We start from the raw sequence: 25,444 nt of genomic DNA on the forward strand, positions 1-25,444 counted from the left end.
TTGACATCGCACGGTGACAGTTTTGTAAATTATTGAAATAATAGCGAAATACACTCATTTGCTAACGAATTTGGTTTTGCGAGAGACTCACCTGGAACCCAGCTGAATCACTCGTTTGTGATGTTTCCAGGCAAATGAATGTGCTACACCAGGTCGCCTCATGTTTCAGCCGCTACGATATTCCAGAAACCACGATACATGTATATTTGTAATGCATTACTCATAAGATTGCTGAAAATCCGTCGACAATAAAAAAGTATACATTCGCCTTAGCAAACAAGCTCATTTTTGATTGTTTGCAAGTCCAAATATTTGTAGAAAAAAGTGAATAACTGCCAATTTTTAGATAAAGCAAAGCGCAAATTGCAGCTAACATTGAAGAAGTTACCGTAACTTTTAAAGGTACTTTCGAATTCGTTGGTATTGTGCGATTTATTGGATTCTTTGAGCATCTCGGCGTGTGTTCTTCCTCACCAAGAAAAGATTCTGAATGATGCTACTCTTCCGTCCTTTTTCAGTTGAATGATTTGGCCTAGTTAAAACATGTCTAGGCGTGTGCTACTGAGGCCCAAATTGCTAAGATACGGTGCACAGAACGGTTACCCTGGGTGGGACACGGAAAATGTGCCTCCGACTAATAGACACTCAGCATAACCACAACCACACAGTTTGTTACCATTGCATGGCTCGAACAGGCCTTCTGTCAAAAAGCCCTTTATGCTATCAGTCATTTCAGAATAAGGGAACTTATGTCATATAGCGTACGTTACTTTGGATGTGACGGTTGGATTACTCCTGTGTTTCATCGAAAAGAATGCCACTTCTGATTGGTCAGTGGTGTGTGCATTATTCAGTCTTGGTATTGACTTACACCAAATAATGCTGAAAAACACTCACTGTGAGTTCCACCACTGAATGACAATAAGAGTATACATATTCTCAAATGGGCAAAGAATCGCATCGACTGACCAACTATGTACCATTCTGTTTTATCCAAAGCCATCGCTTCAAAACTTTTGGATTGGGTGAAATAACCTGAGTCAACCTAATGGTGAGTGCTGTAGTGATGTGATGTTAATTGGTGGGGTGAATATTTGGGAGGTTGAAAAAACTCATTTTAGCTCTTTGTTGATGAGGCAGAAAGTTTAAAACATTTCAAGTCGAGGAAAGTAACCGCAGTGAAGTGCTCGTATGAGGCTGCTAACGTAAACTATGGTAATTAATAGGTTTTTGAACTGGAGGATGATGATAGATAAGCAGTCTCATAAAATGTGACCCAGTAAATCGGTTGTGAATAAGATTTTCAGGAACAAAATTGAAATTCACTGCTTAACAACAAAAGGAATCTTGATCGCTGTGCACAGTAATTCCTATCACAGTTTAGTTAGAAATCCGCCACTGTGGCTACAACGTACATTCGTCTCGCTCGAATCAGATTGTAGCAGATGTGCGCCTCTCATCGGATTCCGGAGTCCTAGTTCACATTTTAGTCTGTAAAGGTGGATAAGGACCGGAAGAACGGACGCTTAAATTTACATTTACGACGGTCGTCTTTTGTGACAGCATAAGTTGGCTTCATTGATGTTCCGTGCTGTTGGTGCCGACGTGTGGATGTCATAAGCTTGGTTCTCAGAGTTAGATCCCTACCTCATTCCAGCAGTGTACACCGTTTGCTAGGTGGGGACTGATTACTAGCAAATCTAACTTGACGGTGCCAAAACAAGTTTCTAGTTATCTTAAGGCGTCATCTTGACACGGGCATGCAGGATCTAGTGTAAATTTATAATTTAGCTTTTCCGGGGGGGGGTACTATGCATTCAAAGAAAGGTTTATAATTCTTCCATCAGAATGCATGACTTCACGGCTTTTTTCTCGATGCCTAAAGGTCATATTTAAGTTGTGATGAGTGCGTTCAGTACAGCCCCCACATTTTCTGAAGTTATGGCACAGTACAACAGATTCGATCAACTGGCGGCAACTTGGTCAGAAAACTAAGCGGTACATTCATACGGAGCTTATGTACCACCAGGCGGGAAGTTTCACATAGACTTATCAGCAGCAATCAGGGCTACATGTTTATTGCAAAATGATTTTTCACAGTATACCACTTGGAAGGAAATTCAGGGGTTGGGCTGTGATCTGAGGGCTCGAAATGAAGCTTCTGGTGTCCAACTGAACGCAATGGGTTCTGCACGCCTTTCCTGTTTGGGTCTACGTGACTGTCCACATTCACACACATACACACACACGCAAGGGTATAGGTGGTTCATGTTTCCAGTGGTGAAGACGGACTTCCGGTTATCAGAATTATCTCTGAACTTGCGTGCTACACTTATCGGGTCAACCCCATCGACTACGTGTTATCTCAGTAAGAATCGTAAATGTGTTGAGTTCAGTAAAAATTTCAGGTGTAGATGTTTGTTGCTCTCCGACGCGGCTCTTCGCAAAGGGTCTTCACCTGCTCCATTTATTAAATTATTACCAGAGCTTTCCTATTGAGTGGTTTTATGAATGCTAGGCTGCAGTGTTCAGTACCTACTTATTGGTTTACTATACTTAAGTTGCTGATTATCTTGAAGACGGTGATGATGCTGGAAAAATCCAGGTAGTAATTCTGAGGTTCCCAAGTCAACCAGAATACACAGCATCAATGATCTTACTTGAAACTTTCCAAACGTTAAGCTTCCTTTGCACTGTTGCAATTCACAAATTCATCTGGGTTGACTAAGAATAAGTCAACAAGGTATTTGTTTCGCCTAATATACGTGAGCATGGGAAAATCGAACGAGGAGGTCAAACACAGAAGAGTTCTCAAACGATGATCTCTTGAGTCAATTTTGTTGTTCATCCACATGCACTGTGCCGACATTTGACCACTTTAAGTGTAGCTTCCACTTCAAAATATGATTCGAGTGATACAAACTTAGTTCTACTTTTAGCTGTATTAGACTGCTTGCACTCTATAATCATTCAAGTCTTCCGTAATTTATGTGAGGTACCTGAATCATCAGCCCAAAAAGTCAAATTTATGCTGAAATATGGTTCGTAAATCAATATTTTGATCTGGAGTCAATAGCTGTTCCAATGTAGTTATGTAAAAACGAGTGGAAAGCAGTTGAGCCAAGATTTTGAAGTCACAGAATTTTGAGCGAAATCACGCCGTATATCTGTCCTTACGATGATACTGATAGGTGGCTCTTTGAAGCCGACGGAAGGATGTACCATAACTAAAAGTCTATTGGATAACAGACACGTCTTATAACCCCCAAATCCTCTATGAACATTTTTAGTTCCAGAAGCGACTGTACGTCCAAATGCGAATTTTTCTTAACTTACCTTTTTTACCCCACGTTATGCACACACATACCGACAAATCCTATTTTAGCGCGGTAGGAATCCTTGGTCTATTCTGCTGTGCATTTCACAAACACGATTCTTAGGTCATCAGTAGTATGCTCAAAGATGCGACATGGCATAACGGACCTTTGTGTAACTGCATTCACGTATTATCTTAATACGACGCCACAGCACACTGTTGTATTGTTTGAATAGCTTATTCTTCCGAGATATTCGTCCACATATGCACAAAAACGCACTGTTCGGTTGTCACATTTCAATTTGAAGAGAACGCATGAAGTATTATTTTTAAAACCGAACTTCATGTACCTCAACTAAATTCGACCACCTGAAATGCTTGTGACATAGGTATTACCCAGGCGAATGAAGTAGTCACACATGACCTATAAAATTATTGCATCCTTGCAGTGTTCCCACTTTTCATTTGCATACCCGTGATTAGTTCGTCATCGCAGTAAAATGCAGAGCACGCTCTTTGGTATGAACCCCGTTCAGCCACGGTAGACGTGGTGTTATCCTACTCAACACCCCAAACTCATAGATCCACCAATTTTTTTTACATCCGTGTTCTGTCTACTCATTATTTATTTTCTTGTTCTTAAAAAATATTTGGATCCTTTATGCAACCAGCACTCATTGTTGTGGCACGCAAATTAGGAAGTTTTCGCAGCATGATCAGTTGGCTGTTTAGTGGATACCCGAGGAAACCTGGAAATTTTATTGGCTGCATAGACCGGAATTTCCGGCACGCCTCAGGTACATTGATGTCACTCATCAGACATTTAATACAGTCTCTGATGATAATCACTTGAATATAACAGGAGGGAAAGTTTTGTTTTCCACGTCAGTAGTATAGTTTGGAAAACCCGATGAACTGGTTTTGTCCACTCAGATCTAACTCCATCTTCCGGATAGCATTGGTCTCAGCAACCTTTAGAAGCCCCTGTTTGCTGAGCCGCAATCGTTATTTTGATGAGATGCTTGTCCTCTGTCAGATAGCGAAAAACTTCCAAGGTTAGCACTACAGAGTAAACCATTTTGAACATGTTTATTTGAGTTTCAGAATCCTTAATTACAATCAATACTAACTTAATTGGAGCGCAGTATGGCAGTTGACGCAGTGTTAACCCTCAGTATGTCGTATATCATGAAGTTGTACGTGTGTACACGAATCCTGTTGTTAGCAAGTCAGGATTCGGAAAACACCAGGTTGCCTTACCTCCGTTTCCATAAATCAAGTTCACCTATGGGATTTTTGACAACCCCACTCCAATATGGAAGAATATGACTTGTCGGCTAGACTACTAGTAAGTAAAAGAATCGCTTCGGTAAAGCGCGTGTTTTTGTGAAAAACCACCGAAACGATAACTGTAAGGCTTCGCAACACCAGTAACTGACTTGAATGCGTTATTTTCGCCAGTAAAACCCCAAAGCCATGCTATCAATCATTGTAGTGAATAGGTTGACTCATTAGGGGCGTCCTATTCAACGTGTTTTTTTATAGAATTAACATATGCTGAGCAACTTGCGAAAAAATTAAGTAATAAAAAGGGTTGAACAAGCCCAGCCAAAATTGTAAAAGACACAGTACATTCTAAGAAAAGCCTTGCATAGTACCTTTTGCTTTAGTTTCACATGAAAATAGCTCTTGTTTCAAAGAGCGGGCATAGCGTCGACAGTCGAAGTGCCAAAAACAAGAAAAATGTTTATTTTGAAAGCTGTATTACCCGTTCTTTTAGAGACACTGAACTGCGGCACTAAAAGTCATTAATCTTAAATTAAGCTTAAGTTATCACGTTGAAGGGGGGTGATTAAGCAATCACTTTATTACATAAAGACCTACCATACAGAAATGTTGAACATTTTACTCAGAATTATCCAACGTTTTACCTCGCACAGACTTGGGTGATTCATGTGGTGTAGAATATATAGAAGAGTCACCAATCATGCTTGGAAAGTGCCTCGGTGGAGGTGGGAGAGGTGGTGGAGATCGATTTGCCGACCATCGCTTACTGCTCATCACTGGGGTGTTGTGTGGGAGCTGGTGGACAGCAGTTCTTGGTCTGGGGCGGCAGGGATGTCTTGACCTTGGAGAATACGTCAGTAGTACTGTTGAATTACATGGCTCGATGAAAGCGCTCTGATTTGTTGGTATATGCAAACTATTGTGTTCTCGTGTGAATTTAAAACCAGCCATCCTGGCGGCCATTGGGGAAGGGTAAGGCGAAGGATTCGAACGATACGAACGTGTCCTTCTAGGGCTGAGTAAATATCTGGGCACTTTCCGATTTCCATGTATGACCGCATCTGACAGGGTATGTGACGTTGGGAGAGGTGAGATATTCTGACTTGTTTCTTCTTCATCTGAAGGAACACATGGTAAATATGCCGTATGTGGTTTGCTTTCCGCAGCGAGGATGACCGTATTACGGTTAGAGATTTGATCACATATTTCGGTGACATTCCTTTCAGATATATTTGAACACGTATCGTCTGAAGCAGAGCTTGAATCTTGGATTTCTTCGTAATTACCGGTGGGTAACACAAGTTTAGGACGATATGCTCTGAGCATGAAAAGAAACAATTGAAGTATCACCTCTCCACACAATATAATTAGTTCCAAGCATAGCCAGACCAATCGCGATGGCCATAAATCTGGAGAAATAATACTGGTATTCTGGTTGCTCTCGTTATTTAATAAACAGTGAATTCTGTTCAACGTGCTGATAGATGCAAATGGTAGCCAGGATAGAGTATGAATGGTTCCCAAAGCAAGGATCAAAATATAATCCCTCATCAAAGCCATGCTACAGTATGAGACAGCTGCTGTGTATACTGCCGGGGTCACTGGTTCATCAAGGTCGTGCAAAAGATGACGTTTTAAACAAAGTTGAAATAAGGTTGTTCTGAAACACAAAAGACCAGTGCTACCGATAAGAAGACAGGTTTGAATAACAAATCCAAGTGTTGCCAAACTGTACTCATATAATGCTTTCCCAGACCTGTTCCGTAAAATCCAAATTTTTGAAGCAACTTTTTCAGTGCCCTCAGGAACAGGAACCAACTGATAGGCCCATAACTGTGGCAAACATAGAGCAAGTGACACACTGATCATAAAGGCAGTTATAATGAATAGTTGAAATACTGATTTGATGGTTTCTTTTTGTGACATTCTTGAGCTGGCGGCACTAGCATTCAGCACATGAGCCAAAAGCTCAACAGTGTCTGTGATTTTCCATGTCTTTTGTTGTTCATTAAAGTTCACACCTCTTTCTTCGTACCCACAGCAACAGGCCGCATCGTTTCGGACTTCATCACGCTGACCTTGTTTGAAGAATACCACTCGGTCAATTCGATCTTGACAGCTTGTCTGGTGAAATAAATTAAGGTGATGTTCTTCTGCCAAAGCAACACAATGAGGTTGTTCGTCATTATCAGCAAAATGCCTCGCGGATCGCGGATCAGTCGGAGTACAAATTCCGTGAACCATTTTGCGAAACATATTTTCGATGCGTCTAAAATAGGTAATCGTTTCTGAATCGGGGTGAGCAAGTGTCAACCTATTCAAAATTCCAAAACGGTCAATCATAATCCACGCAATAAACCAGCCAATGGACAGTCGCAAAGACGCTTCAACGGTCAGTATTGCTGGAAGTTTTGTCACAAAACCTGGTGTCTGGTCCATTTCACCCGACCCTGTTAAATTCATCTTGGGAGACAGCGCCGGACCATTAAGGTATGGTTGCTGTTCCACACCGGTATGATTCAATGGAATATATCGAGTCAGGACAGCCAGCCATGTCAGCGTGGCTCTGATACTTGTAAGCACGAAATAAACGATCAGCTGATGTGAAAACCGGGCTTTGTGCGGAGGCGAGCACAGGAAGTCTGAATGACAGACGTCAATTTTCACCTCGTGTACTGCGTTCGCGAGGGCTAAGAATAGAGTGAGTACAGGTAGTAATGGGAGGGCGAAATACATTACAACTTGGAGATTTCGTTGATTTGAATCAATTTGTTCACCCGTTTCATAGAATATTTTTGTCTCTTGAAGCAATCTGTTGTTCCAGAACTGGGAAAGATCTAACGGCCTGGCGGGTTTCAGTAGCCAGTCCCGCGTTAACAATCCAGAGTCTGAAAAAGTCCAGTTTTGGCATACAGGTAATGTAGTCATTCGGTATTCGGTTAATCCCACAAATTCTGCCCAAGTGAAGCGTATTCTAACATGCCTTCCCGAATTTCACCAAAACGTTGGAAAACCAATCGACAACCTTGTCAATCTTGCGTGGCTGTTGACCAATCAGAGGTCGTTTCCATCATGTGAGACAAAAGAAACCGACATTGTAGACCAACCAAGCAATGATGTAGCTCAGCCATCGTTTCATTACAACAGGGTTTCAAAAAGGATTTACAACTAGGAAAAACACTAAATATCTCCTCATCTGTGCACTGAAATTGCATTATAAGTTTACAGAGCTGCTTAAAATAGTAAGCAGGTGAGGTATACCCTTCTTGACAAAGTTTAGTTTCGCAATAATAAAAGGACAATTAGCTTGAAGGAACTGTCTTGGATCACATATCTGTCCATTAGGCTCGATGAAGCATCATATTTCCGCCTTATATCCGACACTCATAAGTAAGTCCACCTTCCAACCAACTCACCGTAGATCAACTCTTTAGGATGCGAGTCATGTTTTTTCGGTCACAGCATGTTTTAACAACTGAATGGCTAACGCGTGATTTGAGTAGTTCGTTGCTTACTTACTATTCCAACTGCACTGGTTCTGAAAACAGACTGGAGAGATGAAACCTCTGGGTCACCAGTATTGTCGTTTATTGCAAAACGATGGTCTGGAGGAATTAATGTGCTACGATGCGTTGATGCGCTGCAACAACTTATTTACTGGGAAGTATTGAGCCACGAAACGCCTAACGCATTTCACTACCAAATATCAGCTGTCAGAGTTTAGTGTGAGGACCCACATATTAAGCGAAGCAATTTCACTAAAATACTAGTCACATGCTACAGCATGGTTCAGTGTGATCACACACAGCATGGTAAAGGTACAATTTCTCATTGAATTCTTCCTCTGTAAACATCACAAATGCTTGTCAGTATTAAGTCCTTGTCGTTTCTTTCCATCGTTGGATGGAAAGAAGCTTACTAACTTTAGAGCACAATACTTTTCCAGTAAACCGTTGTGTTGTGCTCCCTTATGGCGAAACGTGATTATGCATCATGTACTTTACAATTTTTCATAGAAGTGCAGGAAGTGTTTCCTTAATCCACTAATTATGCTCTTCAAATGATACTCGTTTTTTTCACGTGCAAAATAACCACAATTTGCAATGAGTGTTTAGAGGTGTTCTGATAACAAAAGAGGTGACAAACTCTCCTAGTCGGCTGCGAACATGCGAAAGGTGAATAAGTTTTTATAAACCAACGAACAACCCACTGCTTCTAACTCCAGCGAAGATTGCACCGCAATTTAGCAACTAAAAAACAGCAGCATAAACTTAATTCGGTCAACAGAAGTGGCAAAACTCTGTGTTATCAGAGTGGAAGTAAGTATAACAGCTAGATCCGGGTAAATCAAGTCCATTCACGCAACCCGACTGGCTCACAAAGTCTTCTACCAAATTCCGAATTTGCCTGAAATGAATGACCGACTACTCAGAGCAAAAAAGAATGCCAATTAAGTCGGATAATTTATCCAACAGGCTCACGAAACACACTTAGAGCTCTGGAGGGTTGAATTTTACCCACAGCTGTGACAATGGTTCTTCACTTGTTTGACCCATTTCTCTGACCTGTGTGAAGTTCTAGCAATCAACTCGGCCTATCTGGCATCCAGATCTTCTTACCCTCACCTTTTCTTACCCATAAACAACTGTTTTCCAGGTCTTTAGCTGTAAAGCATACCCTATCCTGTGAGAGAAAGCTTCAGGGTTAATTTTACAGGATTTGGATGTAGAATCTCATCGGAACCTTCCAAATCCATCAATACTGTACTCGGTTCAATGATTTCTTACCCCAACAACGATGAACATTGATGAACAATGCTTAACAGAAAGCCCGGAGAGCACAAAATAGTATCGTATTCTTCCTTAGCGGCCCTAACAATCTATGGACAGAAATGTGCACGGCCGCAGCAAACCACACATCCATCCTGTTGCACAAATCACGCCCTAAGACCAATTTAGATAGCACCGATAAACAAACTACAGAAACTTCAGAAAAGGATTACTCGAGCAAATCAGCAGACATAAAGATAGAGCTGTTTCGTTGTTTAGTAATATGACGAACCCCGTCAATAAGAAGAGCAAATGAGGATGATGCATTTCACAAAATGTAGAGGCAAATCACCAAAATATTTCTAAGGGGTTAGAGAATAGAGAACCTGCAGTCTTGATTCCAATAGTAGTTATTGGTGTCATGGCCACATAGCATTAGCAGCTATGTGCATATGAGAAAAAAAAAATCCATTGCAAATCGATTTTCAAGTGAGGACTAATCAAGACCTTGGCTTTTATTCTATTTTAGATATTCGGTCGTTCCAGATTTTACCAGCTTTTGATTGCCGCTTTGTTCTACTTAAAAATGTTGACGCTTCACAGAAATTTCCTCAGGGCATAAACAGCAATATTACGAAGAGATGTATTTCCGTTTTCGGGTACTCATGTTGCTGCCTGTGTCGAGCTGAAATAAACAGTGTTTCATGTATATCCCGTACAGCCAGAGGACTGCCGATCTGCTGTACTTAACTAAACAGGCCTCCAATCACCCTTAATTAACTCAGAAATTTTGACCCACATAGAGCTCGCTGTTTATCCGACTCCATAATCCAGTATTAGTTGTATCGGTGCGCACTTCTGACCGAATCAATTGTGATAGAGCTCCATAGCACCCATTCCTGTCAGACATAACGCAAGGCAAAATTGTTTGGCAGTCCACTAGGCTTTCGCCCCATTAGGTAACCTTATATTGCAACATGAATCAGAGTCCTACACAACTGACAAAACGGCTCAGTTGCAGATTAATCTAGTGTTAACATGAGAATCCCATAAACAATGGGCTTATTTGGGTCTCAGTGTTATTTATCAAAATGATTGGTTTTATTCGCAAGTGTTCTAGTCAATCTAACATCACAAGATGACTTTCAAACTGGAAATTAAAGTGCTTTTAACACATGGACTTAATGAGCTATTTATCACGTGAACACTACGCGTCAGGACTAGGTTAGTCAAGATCTCAACGAGCAGAACATGAGAAATCTAGGTTCCACCAAGTCTTTTTTCAAAAAGGAAACTACTCACATGGTTGTTGAAAACTCTTCGACAGTTCACGACCGGATTCGTCTTTCTTGGGGGTCATCAGGTAGGCAAAGTCCTTCGAGTTTCCATCGACCTTATGTTCTACTTGAACCCGAATTGGACCGTTTTCGAGAAATACACTCATTTGCAAATCAATTTGTTTTCCACGAGAGACTCAAAAGAATTTCTCGTTGATGATATTCTACAACTGAATGTGCTGCACACAGGCCGCCTCATGTTTCAGTTGGCACCATACTCGAGATATCGCAGTATATGTTAATAGAGGATACTACTCAAAAGGCTGCTGAAAACTCTTTCAAGTCTTTTGTAATGTGTGGATAGGCTATATTTGTCTTCTGGTGATAAAGCAGCTATCGAGTTTTGAGGTAATGCACGGTTTTAGTGGAAGTCCCCTGTTTAAATTTTTCAGCGGGCATGAAAAATCTACGCAAGGAGGCTAAAATACCATTAGGGTTTGCTTTTTTCTAATGGCAGAATTTGGGAAGATGAGTACTGTTAGGTGACTGCTAGTTCATTGAGCTAGGATGACGTAGTTGAGGGATTGTGAGAAACGCTCAGCGTTTCAGCCAAAAAAAGTCAGATGTTTCGAGGGGTATTCTGACTTACAAAGACCGTCTTGGTAGTTCTCAGCCTAGAAAACATTTTCAAGACAAATTTTCTCAGGCTATCAGACGACGAAATTATTTTCCCCTTGATCTTATTTTCTTACGCCAGTTCAAAATCCGTGTTGGTTACTCATGCATCAGAATGGAGCTAAATTGGCTCCACAGAAATTTTGAGTACGACCCTGTCGCATGATGTAAACCACTTATTCGCATATATGACAGAATATACACTTACGTAATACCACGTACTACTATGCTTCGGGGATTAATTGGCTTGAGGAAAGAAGTTGCTCATGGCGGCGAAAACGGTCCTCATGTTTGTCTTCGTTCCTCAACGCTCGTAGCTGCCAAACTGACTCATATGTATTCTTCAGACTTTAGCTCGCAGTTTTTGAGACGCAGCAGTCATTGCGTTTACTGGAACATGGTACACGCATACTGTAATTGACTATCGTCTAAAAAAACCAAACGACGTTAAAGTAAGCATTCTTCCAACCGACCGAAGTGGATACCATTGCGGATATTACCATCTTGTCCTGTTTACGGGAACATATCAACTAACGTAAGAACATTTTCGTGGACAAATACTCAGACTGAAGCCAGGCGGGTAGGTTTTCATTGTAATTTCTTAGCATTTCTCATAGAATATCGAATGATGCACCCGTCCGCACCGAACTGTTGCAAAGGACATGAACAGAAAAATTGCCATGTAATTTTCACGGTCAGTACCATTTCCAGAATGATATGATAAATATTGAGGTCTTTCACTGAACCAAGCGTGCTAACTAAAACCACCAATGTATTCTACTTAAATAAGATGAGGATACATCAAAAAGCGTTTGTATTTAGGTTGTTCTAATAGTCTAGTTAGTTGTTGTTTTTGGTGGCTGTTGCTCCAATCGTTGGCCTGGAAAGCTTGCATTCACAAGTTCCCTTACTATGCAAGCAGACTTCAAAACTGTACACGGAACCTGTGAATCAAATAGCTGAAGAGATCAAGTAAGCCCATAGTTCAGCGGATATCTGTATCTGTAGAGTACATAACTCTGCAAAAGGTGAGTAAGGAAATTAGAGGGATTATCACAAACGAAAACTTTGAAATATTCAAAAATAAGAAGAAACAAAGCATAACACAGGAGGGCTTCTACATGAGCTACTGGAGACAAAGAGAGGAAACCGATAAAAACAGGGATACTAAATGGATCGCCAAGATAAGAGGGAGGTAGTGCAAAATTTTACGTGGAGGGACATTTAAAAGACTAACCAGAGCAAATGAGGAAATTCTAAAAGGAAGGTATTCAACAGAATAATCAGTTACAAAATAGCCGCATTTCAACCTAAGCATTACCTGAAAAGGACCCAGCAGAGCACTGAGGATGACTTTTTGTGCAATGACGGAACAAGCTAACTGATACGCTGGGTACCTGACCAGCTTTAGATTTAAATGGTTCACACTGGCACGTACTTTATCGTTTTTTAACCGCGATGCAATTTTGAACCTAGTCTGGATATTTTAAAAAGCAGATGTTGTAGTGGTATGTTTCTATTTTGGTTGGTTGGACAAATACACATGTGAACAGCAGAAACGTTTCTAGAATCAGCACAACTGTTATATAGTTTAACGATATGAGAATATCCAACTACTCTAAAGGCTGGAGGGCCGCTGATGGAGCAGCATAAATTTCGCTTTGGGCTGGGTGCCCTAATAAGTCATGGAAGTGACAACTTTTTAATATATAGATCATGGTTTCAGCTAATCTGTTGACACACTCAAGATGTGGATGGGTCAGCAATTGTGGCGTGTGTGTCCTATGTGAACGCAGCAAACCTGTCTCACAGCCTTCTGACTGTATTTCAACAGATTCAACTTATGCTGGCTGCAATGCGCCGTCATAATGGTAACTGCCAGAACTTTGCGTTTGTCCAAAGTAAACATTCTGAGCACGGTCCAACTGATGTATCTCAATTTAGAATTGTATTGATGACTGTATGGTGCGAAGGCATTTTGAAATCTGACGTGGGTTTTCATCTTTCAGGTGAAGTCATTGCAAGCTGTCCCATCGTTTATGGGTCGTCAGTGGATCGGCGGTGCGTCTGACAAGCCCCAAGAAAGCTTCAAACCATGCGCGTCTCGGTTTCCGGCTGAAAATTATACCATTTGGATAAAAATGCCGATTGATGTTGCAATTAACTGCAGGTTTAAAGTAGTTTGGCGCCAACTCTGTCTCAGGCACGCAATTAGCGGCAAGTAATCACTTAATCACTAGATCATGCACCGGCGTTTTCCTCGGCGAAATGTTCATGTGGCATGTGGGTTATTTCCATTTCTTGGCACATTTCCTCCTGTATCGTTGGCAGACCATTCCCCGGACGAACGACGTGGGACTCAGCTGCAAGACGGAAGAAAGTGGGTTCAAATCTTTCTTGAACTTCAAGCAGTCTTTTGGTGTGCAGCATGGCTTCAAGTCTCCAAAGTTATAATGAACAATGTTAATTAATTGGTGACCCACTATGTTAGTTTTTGGCTTTATTTTATATTACAAATCGGACGTTATGCTTATTGACGCCACAATATTACCGCATCAAAGGATACTATCAAAGTATTGAAAAGGTTCAGGAATGGCACATTCGCTATGCCACCGTACAAAGTTCCAGATGGGGTGAACAAACTCCCACTGCGTAGGTTCATAGTGACACCATCGAGACATTGAAACCACATTGTTTTCAACATTGAATTAAGTGAGTACGTCATTTTTCATTTGTTGCATTCTATAGAAAATAAATTGAGAGAGCTTTATTGTAAACGGAATTGATCAAAGGCAATAAAATTAAACTAGCTGAGAAAATTGCAACCAGTGTATTTTTGTATGCTCTGTTAGCACTTGAGCCATCCGGAGAGGGCATTCAGTCATGAGTGGATTCTACTAACCGCGTTGTTGATTTTCGGGTTTCATCTGGAGCAACGATATCCGGTTGAAATGCTGGTCCACTACCCAGTTCAGGTGTCGGATGTGCCTTCCAAGTCTACCGTTTTACTCTAACCCTACCAGCCATTTGTATCCATCACAACAGCTTACAGTCACAGTTAACAGTGCTTCCGGTTCTCGTCTGTGAAACTTATTCTCCTTAGTTCTGTGTGCACGCATTCCAATCTACTTCGAGTCCGAGTTGATAACATTCTGTTAATTACAGAAGTAGAGATTTATATCAAACCTCAGCCTTTTAAGGACGCAAGTAATCTGCATTGTTATTGCGTCTGTTTATATCTCTAGCTGTTTGTATTCCTGTTTCAAACAGATGAGAGTAGGGGTGAATTTATGGCAAATAGAGTTTTCCTCAATTAATCAACTGTCACCGAACTTCAAAGGACGTAACATTCTTTTTCTGGGGCACCTCGGTCTTCCTTCACCAGAAAGTCAACACGTCCATGACATTAATGTGTGTATGCATGTTTGAACGAGTAACAACCGAATAGGAAACGTGCTTTGTGGTTTGTATGGCGGAATTTCACATTCTTCACTCTAAAGAAGTTACTTCTGCAGATACATGTTCAGGTTAGCACAGAAACGACGACTGCGCCTCGTAAAGTGTGTAGAATTTACTCCTGAATTCTAAATATTTATGCTCAATACCTCACTCCCTTAATGCATGTTTATGACTGTCTGTCTGATTATAGATTTTTCTCCCACGTTAAGTCTAATTTCTTCTCCGTTGGTATTAGTAACGCGCATTAACCGTAAAACTGATAACTTCAAGGTCCCTGTCTCTATTTCGATCACCTGATGAAACTCTCAGATGGCGACATTCGCAGTGACTTGTTTTAAAGGTCTCGACTAATACATGTGATGAGTTAAGCTTGGGATCATTGGTAGGGATTATAATTCAAAGAATACACTTCCACCGTATGCAAGTGCAGTGAGAGGAATTTGACGGTCTTATTGAGCAGAGGTCTTTCATGGAACGCTGTCTTTAAACTAAATATAGGAAATGGTCCGTCTTAGAATAAAAATTTTATATTATACACCACATGGCACTAAATCTTTTCAACACCTTTGAGCTGATTTGGGCCCGGGACTCCCGTATAGAACTTTAATCAAGCGACACTCCCAGGGACATATTCTATCTACCAAGCTCAAGCCTGCCAGCTGGGTCCCCCGTCAACGTGGATAACAAAACATTTGGCTCCCTGTAAAGTTTTTAAGCCTAAACTTTACGGCTGATTTACCACACCAATATTTAATAGGTTGTTACGAGAGACTTACTACTAGCCTTGGGAGATTTCAACTGTAAGATTTGAACTACTGACTTAAATTTGAAGTCTGGACTGTGAATTTCAGGTTACGGTTGGAGCGAGAAGAATACATTCAAAGTACTTCATTTTGCACATCAACAGTCCGATCGGAGGAAAGGAGGCGGTTCGAGTCTACCTCAACTGTACGTTTTCTTTCATACGGCTATATTTGCTTGTACTTTTTATTTCGTCCAGCAGCGTTTCTCAAATAATTTCATTACCTGGTTAGTGAACGACACTGAGGTTTCAGATATTGATCGCGAATGTCAAGTTTGTAAACCTTGGTTATCGTAAACCACCAACTTTTCTGTTTCAGGACATAATTCTCATCGCCAGGTTTTGACAATGAATTGGCAACATCTGCTTTGAGCAGCTGATATACACGTAAGGACAGTTCACTTGGTCTAAACTGAGCTTGCCTAAGATATGATCATCTGGTTTCGAACAAACTATCTCACCTGCCAGTCTTTTCACCTATATCAAAAACTGCGGGAAATTCGTGGAAGAACTGAGCAGCAAATTAAACTATTTACGAACCTCGAGCCCGTAAATACTGGTTAAGATACAAATAACGGTCAACGAATTTCAGAAATAAGCAGTGCCATATTTTTGTATTGTCCTCGGATGATTTTCACACCTGTTAGTTTATTTCATTGGAAATACTAATTTTATGGATAAGAACAAAGTTGGTACATAACTTTCGGCTGATACATTGGAGAATTTTTGCAAAACAAACTGTGAATTCATTTTTCTTAGGAAAGTCTTTCTTCCAGAATATTCCAGACATTTGAACAATACACCCAAGTTCTGTTTATGACAGGTGGCTGTCCGCAAGTCCAGATCTGTGTGTGCATTCAAGACAGCTACTGAGAGTACACATACACAGTTCTGCTGAAAAAAGATGATTTGCCTGGTAATGGAACACAGCAGCCTAAATTGGCAAAAATGCTAATTACTTCTTTGTTGTTTTTAGAGACGCCACGAAGTTAGCGTTTATTGCGTTTGGTTGTGCATGAATAGCCTGTGACTACAGGTCATTAGGGAACGTGTGGGCAACTGTGAGCCTACGGAGGCATTTACTAAAATGCAGCGAGTTTCGGAATGTTGGGATTTTTATGCGGGCAAAATCAAAGTTCACAAACAAATATAGGTTGTACAATCGTCATCCTATCCGCAGTGGAGATAGTTTGGGCAAGGTAAATCGAGATACATTCATTCTACACAAGGGACTCAAAATCACGGCTTTGTGTTGTCTGGGATGTGCTCGGTTCATAAATAATCAGACTAAGCTTCACAAATCGCATTCTCTGTAAGTCAACCTGTTTCACTGTGTGGGACTAGCTTTGCTACGGCTATACGGACAAAAAATGCTGAACACCTGGTAAAGTAGAGCCTCGCGGGTCAAAATTATAGAAAGACAATGCGATAATGTACGGATACTAGAATGTCACATGGTATGGACTAGTTTGTTACCGTCACTGACAATGTGTAAGTGCGATTTCAGCCTTGTTGTTTGTATTACATTAGGTTTTTACTAAGAACCTGGGTTATTTTTGGTGTAATTTGTTTGTCTTACGAGGTTCACGGTGTTAAACACAGTTAAATCATCATGTACAGGGAAAAGTATACAAATTTACAACACATGTAAAGACACAAAATAAATCGGCTTTCAGTTTTTTGTTTCCTTATGTATCACTCCGTGAGTCTTGAAGTGTCTTGAGCTGGGCCAGAGAATAATGACCGTGGAAGATTTTGTCTGTATCATGGAAACTACTTTTGGAAAAACTATGGTGAATCTCAGGCGCAAAATGCTGGGGGCAAGCACGCAATTAATAGGTCCATTCAGATCTAAACAAACACACTCGGCTCTGGTGTATTTAACTAGTCGCGTTGCACTATTTTCAAAGACAACTACGAATGAATTTAATTCCATACTCATGTTTTACTAGCCTCAGCAAACTTTTCACAATCACGTGCATATTTTTGAAGACTTCCACCTCTCATTTGCATTCGCTCAAAAAGAAAAACTTCAGATCTGATTACAGTGAATTGAAACAAGTTTTGTTACAAGACCTCGGGGCAACACACATGCGTAACTTTCCTCGAGAGCAGTCTACCTGAACAGAACTCAGGAGTTCCTCCTGTTTAGTTGTAGGGAGCCGGCGCATCCACACAAGTGTCTACAACTTTAAACTCCCTATCAAGCGCTGCTGGATGTTATCCGTAATTACGTTCCAGGCGTATAGAGAAAAAAGCTGTGTTCTAGCAGTACCCTGTGCGATAATAAAGCCAGCAGGCCAGTATTAACGGCCACGGACATAACTTAACGACCAATGTGGCTAGCACTAAACGACAAAATGTGGCTAAGACAACTGACGTCAACCCCATCACCCCTACGTTTTCCTCTTATCCACAGAAACAATACCTGTTATGTCATGGAGAAAATTTTCAAAGTTCATAGAATAGGCATTTATCACCGGGTGCACTACACAAATCAACGGTGCATTTATCACTACAAAGACAGGATAGAACCATCTACCTCCACCTGCCGTGTATAACGGTATCGTGCCGCAAACAAGAATCAGAATATTATCGCTCCAAATCACTTTGGATGGGTGAACGCAGCACTCCAGAATCTCACCACAAGACCCAGAATACCCAGCTGAGCTGAAACAAAGTTCAGCTATCGTGTCAGTAGAAAATCACGAAGATGATTTTTATTTTTCAGAACCAATACAACCACCTCAATCCCGATTAAACAGCAACAGGAGCCGTCGACAAACAGTTTCGGTCCCATGAAATGCTTTTAGCTGGGGTTGGAGAGGTAATAATATTTTCGGCAGTTAGAGTCAATCATTTCGTTCTCCATTATGGCTTTCGGATTCACAGGTGGATGAAAAGTCGAAAGTGACAAAGATATTCAGCCGGTTACAATAATATAATGGAAAACATGACCGTTCCAATAATTCTACCATTATGTGATGAAGAAAATCCCGGCGTATTCTCACGCTTAGTTACCCACACTAAACATATTTCATTTTACTTACGCAAGAAAGGACTTACGCGATGTATTTTTGCTTGGACCGATTTTCTGTCTTTGAGATCTGGATTGGGTGCTTGGTTTGTGATTCAGGTCAGCTTCTGATATGAAACCAGGTAAGCCTCTCTTGGTCGTTTTGAGTTCAGTTTTCCAAATTTATTGAAGGTCGTGTGTTGCCCTGTCACTCTCATCAGTTCGTTTACACCTACCTTTAAAAACTTAGATTGTTCGGCAAGATCAGCTTCCGAGGCGAATTATCTATCTTGCTTTCGAATTAGGCTGGATGGAACAACAGGGTAGGCTAAGAAGTTTGCTAAGGGCTAGTGACTTCAGGAGGACTTGATGCAAGCACAAACGTGTCAGGAATACAAGGGCCTTTAACAGCTTAACAACTGGTATTCTTGTCAATGTGTATAGTAAAAAGACGATGTAGATAATTTTTGTTCAAGTAACTGATGAGACTAAGAAGTAACAAATTTGAGTATTTACTGAAATTTTGCAAGAACTATTGTTATCCCAATTTGAGCACAGCAATTGAGTCAACAATCTAACGAGTTCAAGTTTCACGCTATAAACTGTAAGAAATGTGAACAGAAGCAAATTTGCCTCGTTCGCCGGAAACGGAAACAGCTCCGATCGGTCCTAGTTTACCTTATCGGCTTAATTTTCAGACGGCTGGGATAAAATTTTCCTTGCACTGCACATTTTAATAAGGTTTAGTTTGCAAATGGTTTTAAAGTGGTAGACCTCGTCTATCCAAGAAGAAGAAATACCAGTCATACAGGAATACACTGTAATCATAATATAATCAAACAACGTTTCGATTGTCTACATCATTTAAAATATATCAGGAAATAATTTAAGACCAATTAAATGGTGAGAAATAATGTTTTACACGGAAATCAAAACAAACAACGCTCATAAAATGTTTAAATTGGCTTTTTTATATTTCCGCCCATCTGTGTGAATGCTATAGTTTAGGTGAAGGTAACCTTTACAATGGATATTCCTCTTTGGAAGAAAAAAATATTTCCAGACAGACAACATATATTTCATTGTTTCCTGACCGTATTTGTGTGATGTCCGTGTCCTGATAATTAATCGAAAAAGTCGCTTGTTTCGGATTTGTTGATCGCAGCTTGTTAGTTGGTTGTATCCACTGTTTATAATAAAGGACTAGTGCAAATGTTGTCAGTGTTTGGAAATGTGCACCATAAATCCACCACTGGTATCCTGTCAGTGCATTTGTACAGCGTCTTCAAGGTATTCGATTGCGAAGGTCATCCTGCGAGTAAATGTTATTGGGCATAGACAATATGTAAACACTATATGGCCAAAACTATTGTGGAAATTATTGTTGAAATATGAACATCCCAGACGTTTGACTGTCAAGTTTTTCAGATGATGCTGTCTAATAAATCTAACGGCTTCCATTACTTTTGCATATATTTGTCACTTCTTTGGAATAATCACTTAAACAATGATATTCTACTATGACTAAGACGAGGACATCGGTCCCCATTTTGGACAATCGGTTTCCCAAATCACCTAACATTTTCCATTTAGTTTTGGAACAATAATGTACTGTAATGAAATACCAGTGGCTCGGACTTCTTCGTGCATGTGTGTACCCTTCTCGGCATTTTTTTCGCTAGGTAAGAGGAGCCATTACGATGAGGAGTGATCACGTATGGCACAGGTAAACATTTCGGATAACTAAACAGCAAAGAAACGAAATTCGAAGCCGCCCGTGCATATTGATGCATTTGTCATTTAGTAAGTTTATCGTAAATACGTCGTTCAAAACCATCATACTGTCCTTCAGCAAGTGGAAAACAAGTTCTCCAAACCGTTCACTCGCATTAGAAAAGCTAGCAAATATGAAAAAAAGGTTTTAAAGCACTTAGCATTGAACGGGTCATGAAGAATCTTTCAGACAGCCTTGGAGCGTGGGACCTCGAATCCCGAACCAGAGGAAGATATACGTTTCACCAGTATTTCATATACGCTGTACGCATTCTACCTGATCTCCTTTCCTTAGTAAAACTTCAGATAGCTTCTTTCTGGCAGTCTAGTTTTTTAATTTAATTTTTGTGGACAGGGTAAGAGGTAATCCTGTAAGTTTTGCTTTGGTTAGCAATAAATTTGTTTGTTCAAAAGAAACTGAAAACTTTAGGTATAAAGTAGCAGTAGTTCTCTCAGATCCGAGATGGTACTGACTGAATGTTTCCCTTTGCACTCGATTAAGTCACATACATAGCGTTTGAAGAAAACCAATTCATGAAATTCGATAGATCAAAGTCTCCAATCTGATCAAAGCAAAAGGTAAACAGCCATCCTCATTTACTAGAATGTATTTTTTACTGTGCCCATAATCACCCATGTATATATTTCTGGTATAACAACCCGTGACTTGAGAATTAACACTTTCCATAGGATATCGTGCTGAGTTCTGGTGAATATCCTAAACTTTGAAAAAATCAATGGCTGAAGCGTAAACAATATCTCAGAAATCATAAAAGCGGAAAATGTCCATAATATAGGAACAAGTGTAACGTTTGTGCATCAGTATACATCGCTTGGTTTTAACTGTGGTACCCAATGGGAGACCACAGAATAGACAGAAAATTATTGAGCCTCAGATGCTCAAAAAGTTTTACCTGGAAACGTTTGGCCAGGGTACTGATTTAGGACTCAGGCGGCAACAGTTTTAAGCTGTTTTTGCGGTTACACTTTCAGGCGTTCACCTGTGAACCTGCTAACCTGAAAACGCGGCAACTTTCCTACAAGATGCTTTTTGGAGAGAGAATGAATGAAGAGAATGAATAGAGCATTTTGGTTTGCTATTTCAGATATCCTTAAGGTTTATACGTTTCCAACAAGCTGAGAGCGAAATTATGTTCTATCAACAAACACTAATCAACATTTATGTAATTGGTATAGTCAAGCTTTTTTGTCGAATATTTTTGCGCCAAAATCCGGGGAGGCGTATTCCACATGGTAAATGGCGTACATAATTTTAGCTTAAAAATCATTCGTTAATCTATCTGACTTAAGAATTTCGCAAACCCGAATGGCAACCATCCAGAATTTGTTCAAAGTAATTCACACCACATTGTGACAAAACTAATTGGTCTGCTTTTGAGTGCAAGTTACCAAGAGGGCGACCTATCTTGATATTTCATAAACATCAGCTGACATAAATATCGGCTGCAACCATAGTAACGCCATTTTTGATCGATATCTCTGTTCCGTACTTGTATGTTTATATATATATATATATACAGTACAAGATTATTAAATTGTCCTATGGAAGTGTTGAAGAGAATCCGGGTTGGTCATCTTGTCCATCGATAACTGGTTGCATTTCATGAGTACCTAACGCCTTTGCATGACACAACTCGGAACTCAGGTGTAGCCCGCCATTGATTTTGTTGTTTTATAGCCAAATTATTAGAGTGGATTTCCGGACCTGCTTAAAGTTAATTCATACAGACCCACTAACGGTCCTGTTCTGAAAAGCAACACGTAGTTTTGGTTAATATTCTGGAGCAAATATGAACGTACTCAAGAAGTCTGATGGACTGACTTTGTTACAGGTATTGTCCGGATAACGAATACAAAGAAGGAACCACCAGAACAGCATGCCTGCTTGGTTCCACATTTACTCATAAAGAGGCTGTCGGCAAAAGGCTCAAGCTTAACCACACTGCACTTTTGTTATTTGATAATTTGAGGGGAATTTCAGAACTACAGCCAAGAACACATTAGTTGCTTTTTGGATACGAATACTGATTCCATTGCCAGTACGTTCAATCAAACTATAACCACAGAATGTTGTCCCAGTAAGTGGCATCAGATCAAGGAGAACAATGTGGAGATTATAAAGCTTTATATGCCTAATTTGGTCGGGGGGAGGCTAAAGAGCATTTCAAATGTGGTTTTGCCACTTTTAATCTGTATAGGTCCAGATTCTTGGTGAGCCACTTGACATCAGCACTTTAGGTAGAATGTTACCTTTCGGAAAGAGCCCGAGAGGGGAGTGGAGATAACATATCTTGGGCGTTATCGCATTGGTTTTTGGGTTGTCGAAACGTATGGGCATTGTTTCTTCCCAGTATTTCAGGCAACATATTGTAGTAAACATCAATCATTCTGACAATGTTTTCTTGCTCTTTGAGTTTTGCAGGATCTCGACTCAGGCTTATCAAACAAGACCAACTTTATCTTGAAGTTATAGTCATATCTATACAGTAATACAGCTTTGTTTTCTTTGTACAGCTTGAATGGAATAACTGATCAGCCTTAAATTGAAGATTAAGTAGATAGAGCTCATTAGCGACGCCTGACAAGTGTATTCTGCTGGATGAGTTATTACCTGGATAGAAAGGTAATAAATGTTTTTCCAAATACTGTGAGGAGGGGACGTAGTTCAAAATATCTGGGAAACATCGCGTTTCACAAAGCATTAAATCGGTCGTTGGGTTATAATTATTTTGCGTTTCCCTCGTGTGTGTTTTGTTAACCTCTCAGACGCCGTATCTCATTCGTAACTTTTTGAAAATTTTGAACCCTTTTTACTGACACCATATATATATTATTTAATTTACTTGTTGCTGCATTATACCAATACAGGTTAAGTTGGCTCTATAGAAGATTTGTTGCACTTATTCGTTCTCTAAGCATAAACAACCTGAATGACATAGTTTGTGACTGGCACTTTTTATCTTCGAACTACAGCGACATATTTTGCAGCCAGACAAGTATAAATCAGAAGTTTTCGTCTCTCAGTCCGTATCGTGACCTTTCAAGTTAATTGGAATGCTCAGAAAAAACGTTCCTGCCATGGAGTAAATGCTGATTCCTAAAAACATCATCACAAGGCAACACATTCTCCAAGGTTTCAAACATTTCTTCTGCAAGTGTATTACAGTCCATTGCGTGAAAGTGTCCCTATATCGCTCATGGCAAACAGGTGAATAAAGATTATGTAGACCATAGAGACAGAAAATTGTTGGTGAACTCCCGGTAATCGGCCCGCACATGTTAAATAAAAACAGAACTTTTTACAATAGACAGTGCTAATGTAAACCTAAATGTACATAACTTATAGCAACACCGGCAATTTATTCGAAAGTTTTTTTTACACATACATTATTCGTTCAAAGTATAGTGGTTTTCTAGGAAGACAACAAAAGTGATAGAGGAGCTTATCACAAATTACGAAGTGTTCATAACTTTGAACTTCTATTAATGTCAATAATGCCAATATACTGCCAATAGAATATACAGATTATATATAAAATAGAATATAAAATATTTGGTATATTTTTTCACTGCGGACTGCTATAGGCTTAGACAGCTTTACGTGGAACTTAGCCTTAGATGACGGGCAGCCAGGCAGAAGCTAAACTGAGGTTCTTGGTTTTGCGTAGTTGTTACTGGATAAAATTATAAATTTTGCTGCATTGAAGCCATTAATGAATGAACGTAATGAACATGATTTTGACAACGTCTCTGATGTAATGAAAATTTCAGATCACGCTTGCTTCAATTAGGGTTTATAAAATTTCGTGGGTCGAAAAACCTAGTAAGTAAACAAATCCCTGCTAATGGGCCGTTGAAAATTTTATATGCTTTTGGTTCAAAGAACAAAAACAGAATCAAAGAACGTCCGTTGCACAGAGCTATCAAAATGCATGTAAAATGGAAAAACGAGGAACTGTAAGGACTAAAAATTATGGATTGTTGAAGTTAGTGAAATGTTTTGGGAACTCACCAAGGACAAAACCACTCTGAAAACCAAGTTGTTCACGAATATGTGCCTGATTCTTGGAGCTAATCCTCTAGGAAATTGACTAGAGATAAGTTCCAATAGTGAGTTCTACAAAAAATAAGCAGTGGTTTCGTCCGTCCCTACGTACTTTTTAGTTTGCTCTAGTTATAGCTGGATGTTTTGTTTAACTTCTAACTATTCTAACGTTTGAAATTTTTTTCACAACAGGGACAAAACAAGTCTTATATTGCCTGAGATTTTTTCATCGCATAATATTATGAAGGCAAGAAGTTGCAGTAAAAATAAAAGTTTTCGTAAGCAAATGTATATATTTATATACGTATACGGTTCCACAACGTCAAAATTCAAATAAACTTATCTTTTAGAAATAAAGCATTCGTTCTAGATTTCTGATCCCCATCCCACACAAACACCACACCTGTTTGTTTACTTTGGAGTACGTTAAAGTGACCAGTGAGGATACGGATCCCAGTGAAGCGGAATAAACACATGTCCCGTCTCACGCCTCGACATTGTTCTTGAAGTTCCCTCCTCTGTTGTAGTATAGGACTAACAACACGACATCCTAAAAATCAGAATAAGAATTGTGGTAATCTGGTGCTATTCACGTATTTTATGAGATTATGTCCATCGGAAAAAGATTAAAAATGTTTTGAGCAAACTTCCTTACTTTACTCAAAAATTATGAACACGTTTGCAAGATGGCTGGCGGTGAAAATATTCCGGCACTTTTTAAATTAGCCGCCCTTAGAAAAACTACAAAATGATTTTTTTGCTACCGGATATATGGGTACAACTTTCAAAGAAATATAGAATTGTCAGCGCGCATTTCCGAGTAAATTTCATGTGCTCAGCAGATGGAATAACAACACAGCACAGACAGTTTCATTTCAACAAATACCTTGTCTTTTATCAATCTGTGTAACCTTTACGAAGCCTTATAAGGATCCAAACTATACACCTTCCAGCTTGTTGTTTAAGCACAAACCGACTCACTACGAATCACTGATCAGCCTTCT

At 39.9% G+C, this 25,444-nt stretch overlaps 1 protein-coding gene across 1 annotated transcript in view; it reads right to left on the reverse strand.

The window, feature by feature from the left end:
• The window catches only part of T265_04316 (hypothetical protein), a gene marked incomplete at both ends in the record, with an annotated part of 82,845 nt that overhangs the window by 23,510 nt on the left and 33,891 nt on the right, over nt 1-25,444 (reverse strand). The window contains 3 exons of the mRNA XM_009169025.1: nt 5,248-5,921; nt 6,360-7,491; nt 13,574-13,687. Of these exons, the coding sequence (XP_009167289.1) occupies nt 5,248-5,921; nt 6,360-7,491; nt 13,574-13,687 (1,920 nt within the window). The remainder of the gene's footprint in view (nt 1-5,247; nt 5,922-6,359; nt 7,492-13,573; nt 13,688-25,444) is intronic.

Source organism: Opisthorchis viverrini (assembly GCF_000715545.1).
Source record: "Opisthorchis viverrini unplaced genomic scaffold opera_v5_70, whole genome shotgun sequence".
Classification (NCBI taxonomy): domain Eukaryota; kingdom Metazoa; phylum Platyhelminthes; class Trematoda; order Opisthorchiida; family Opisthorchiidae; genus Opisthorchis; species Opisthorchis viverrini.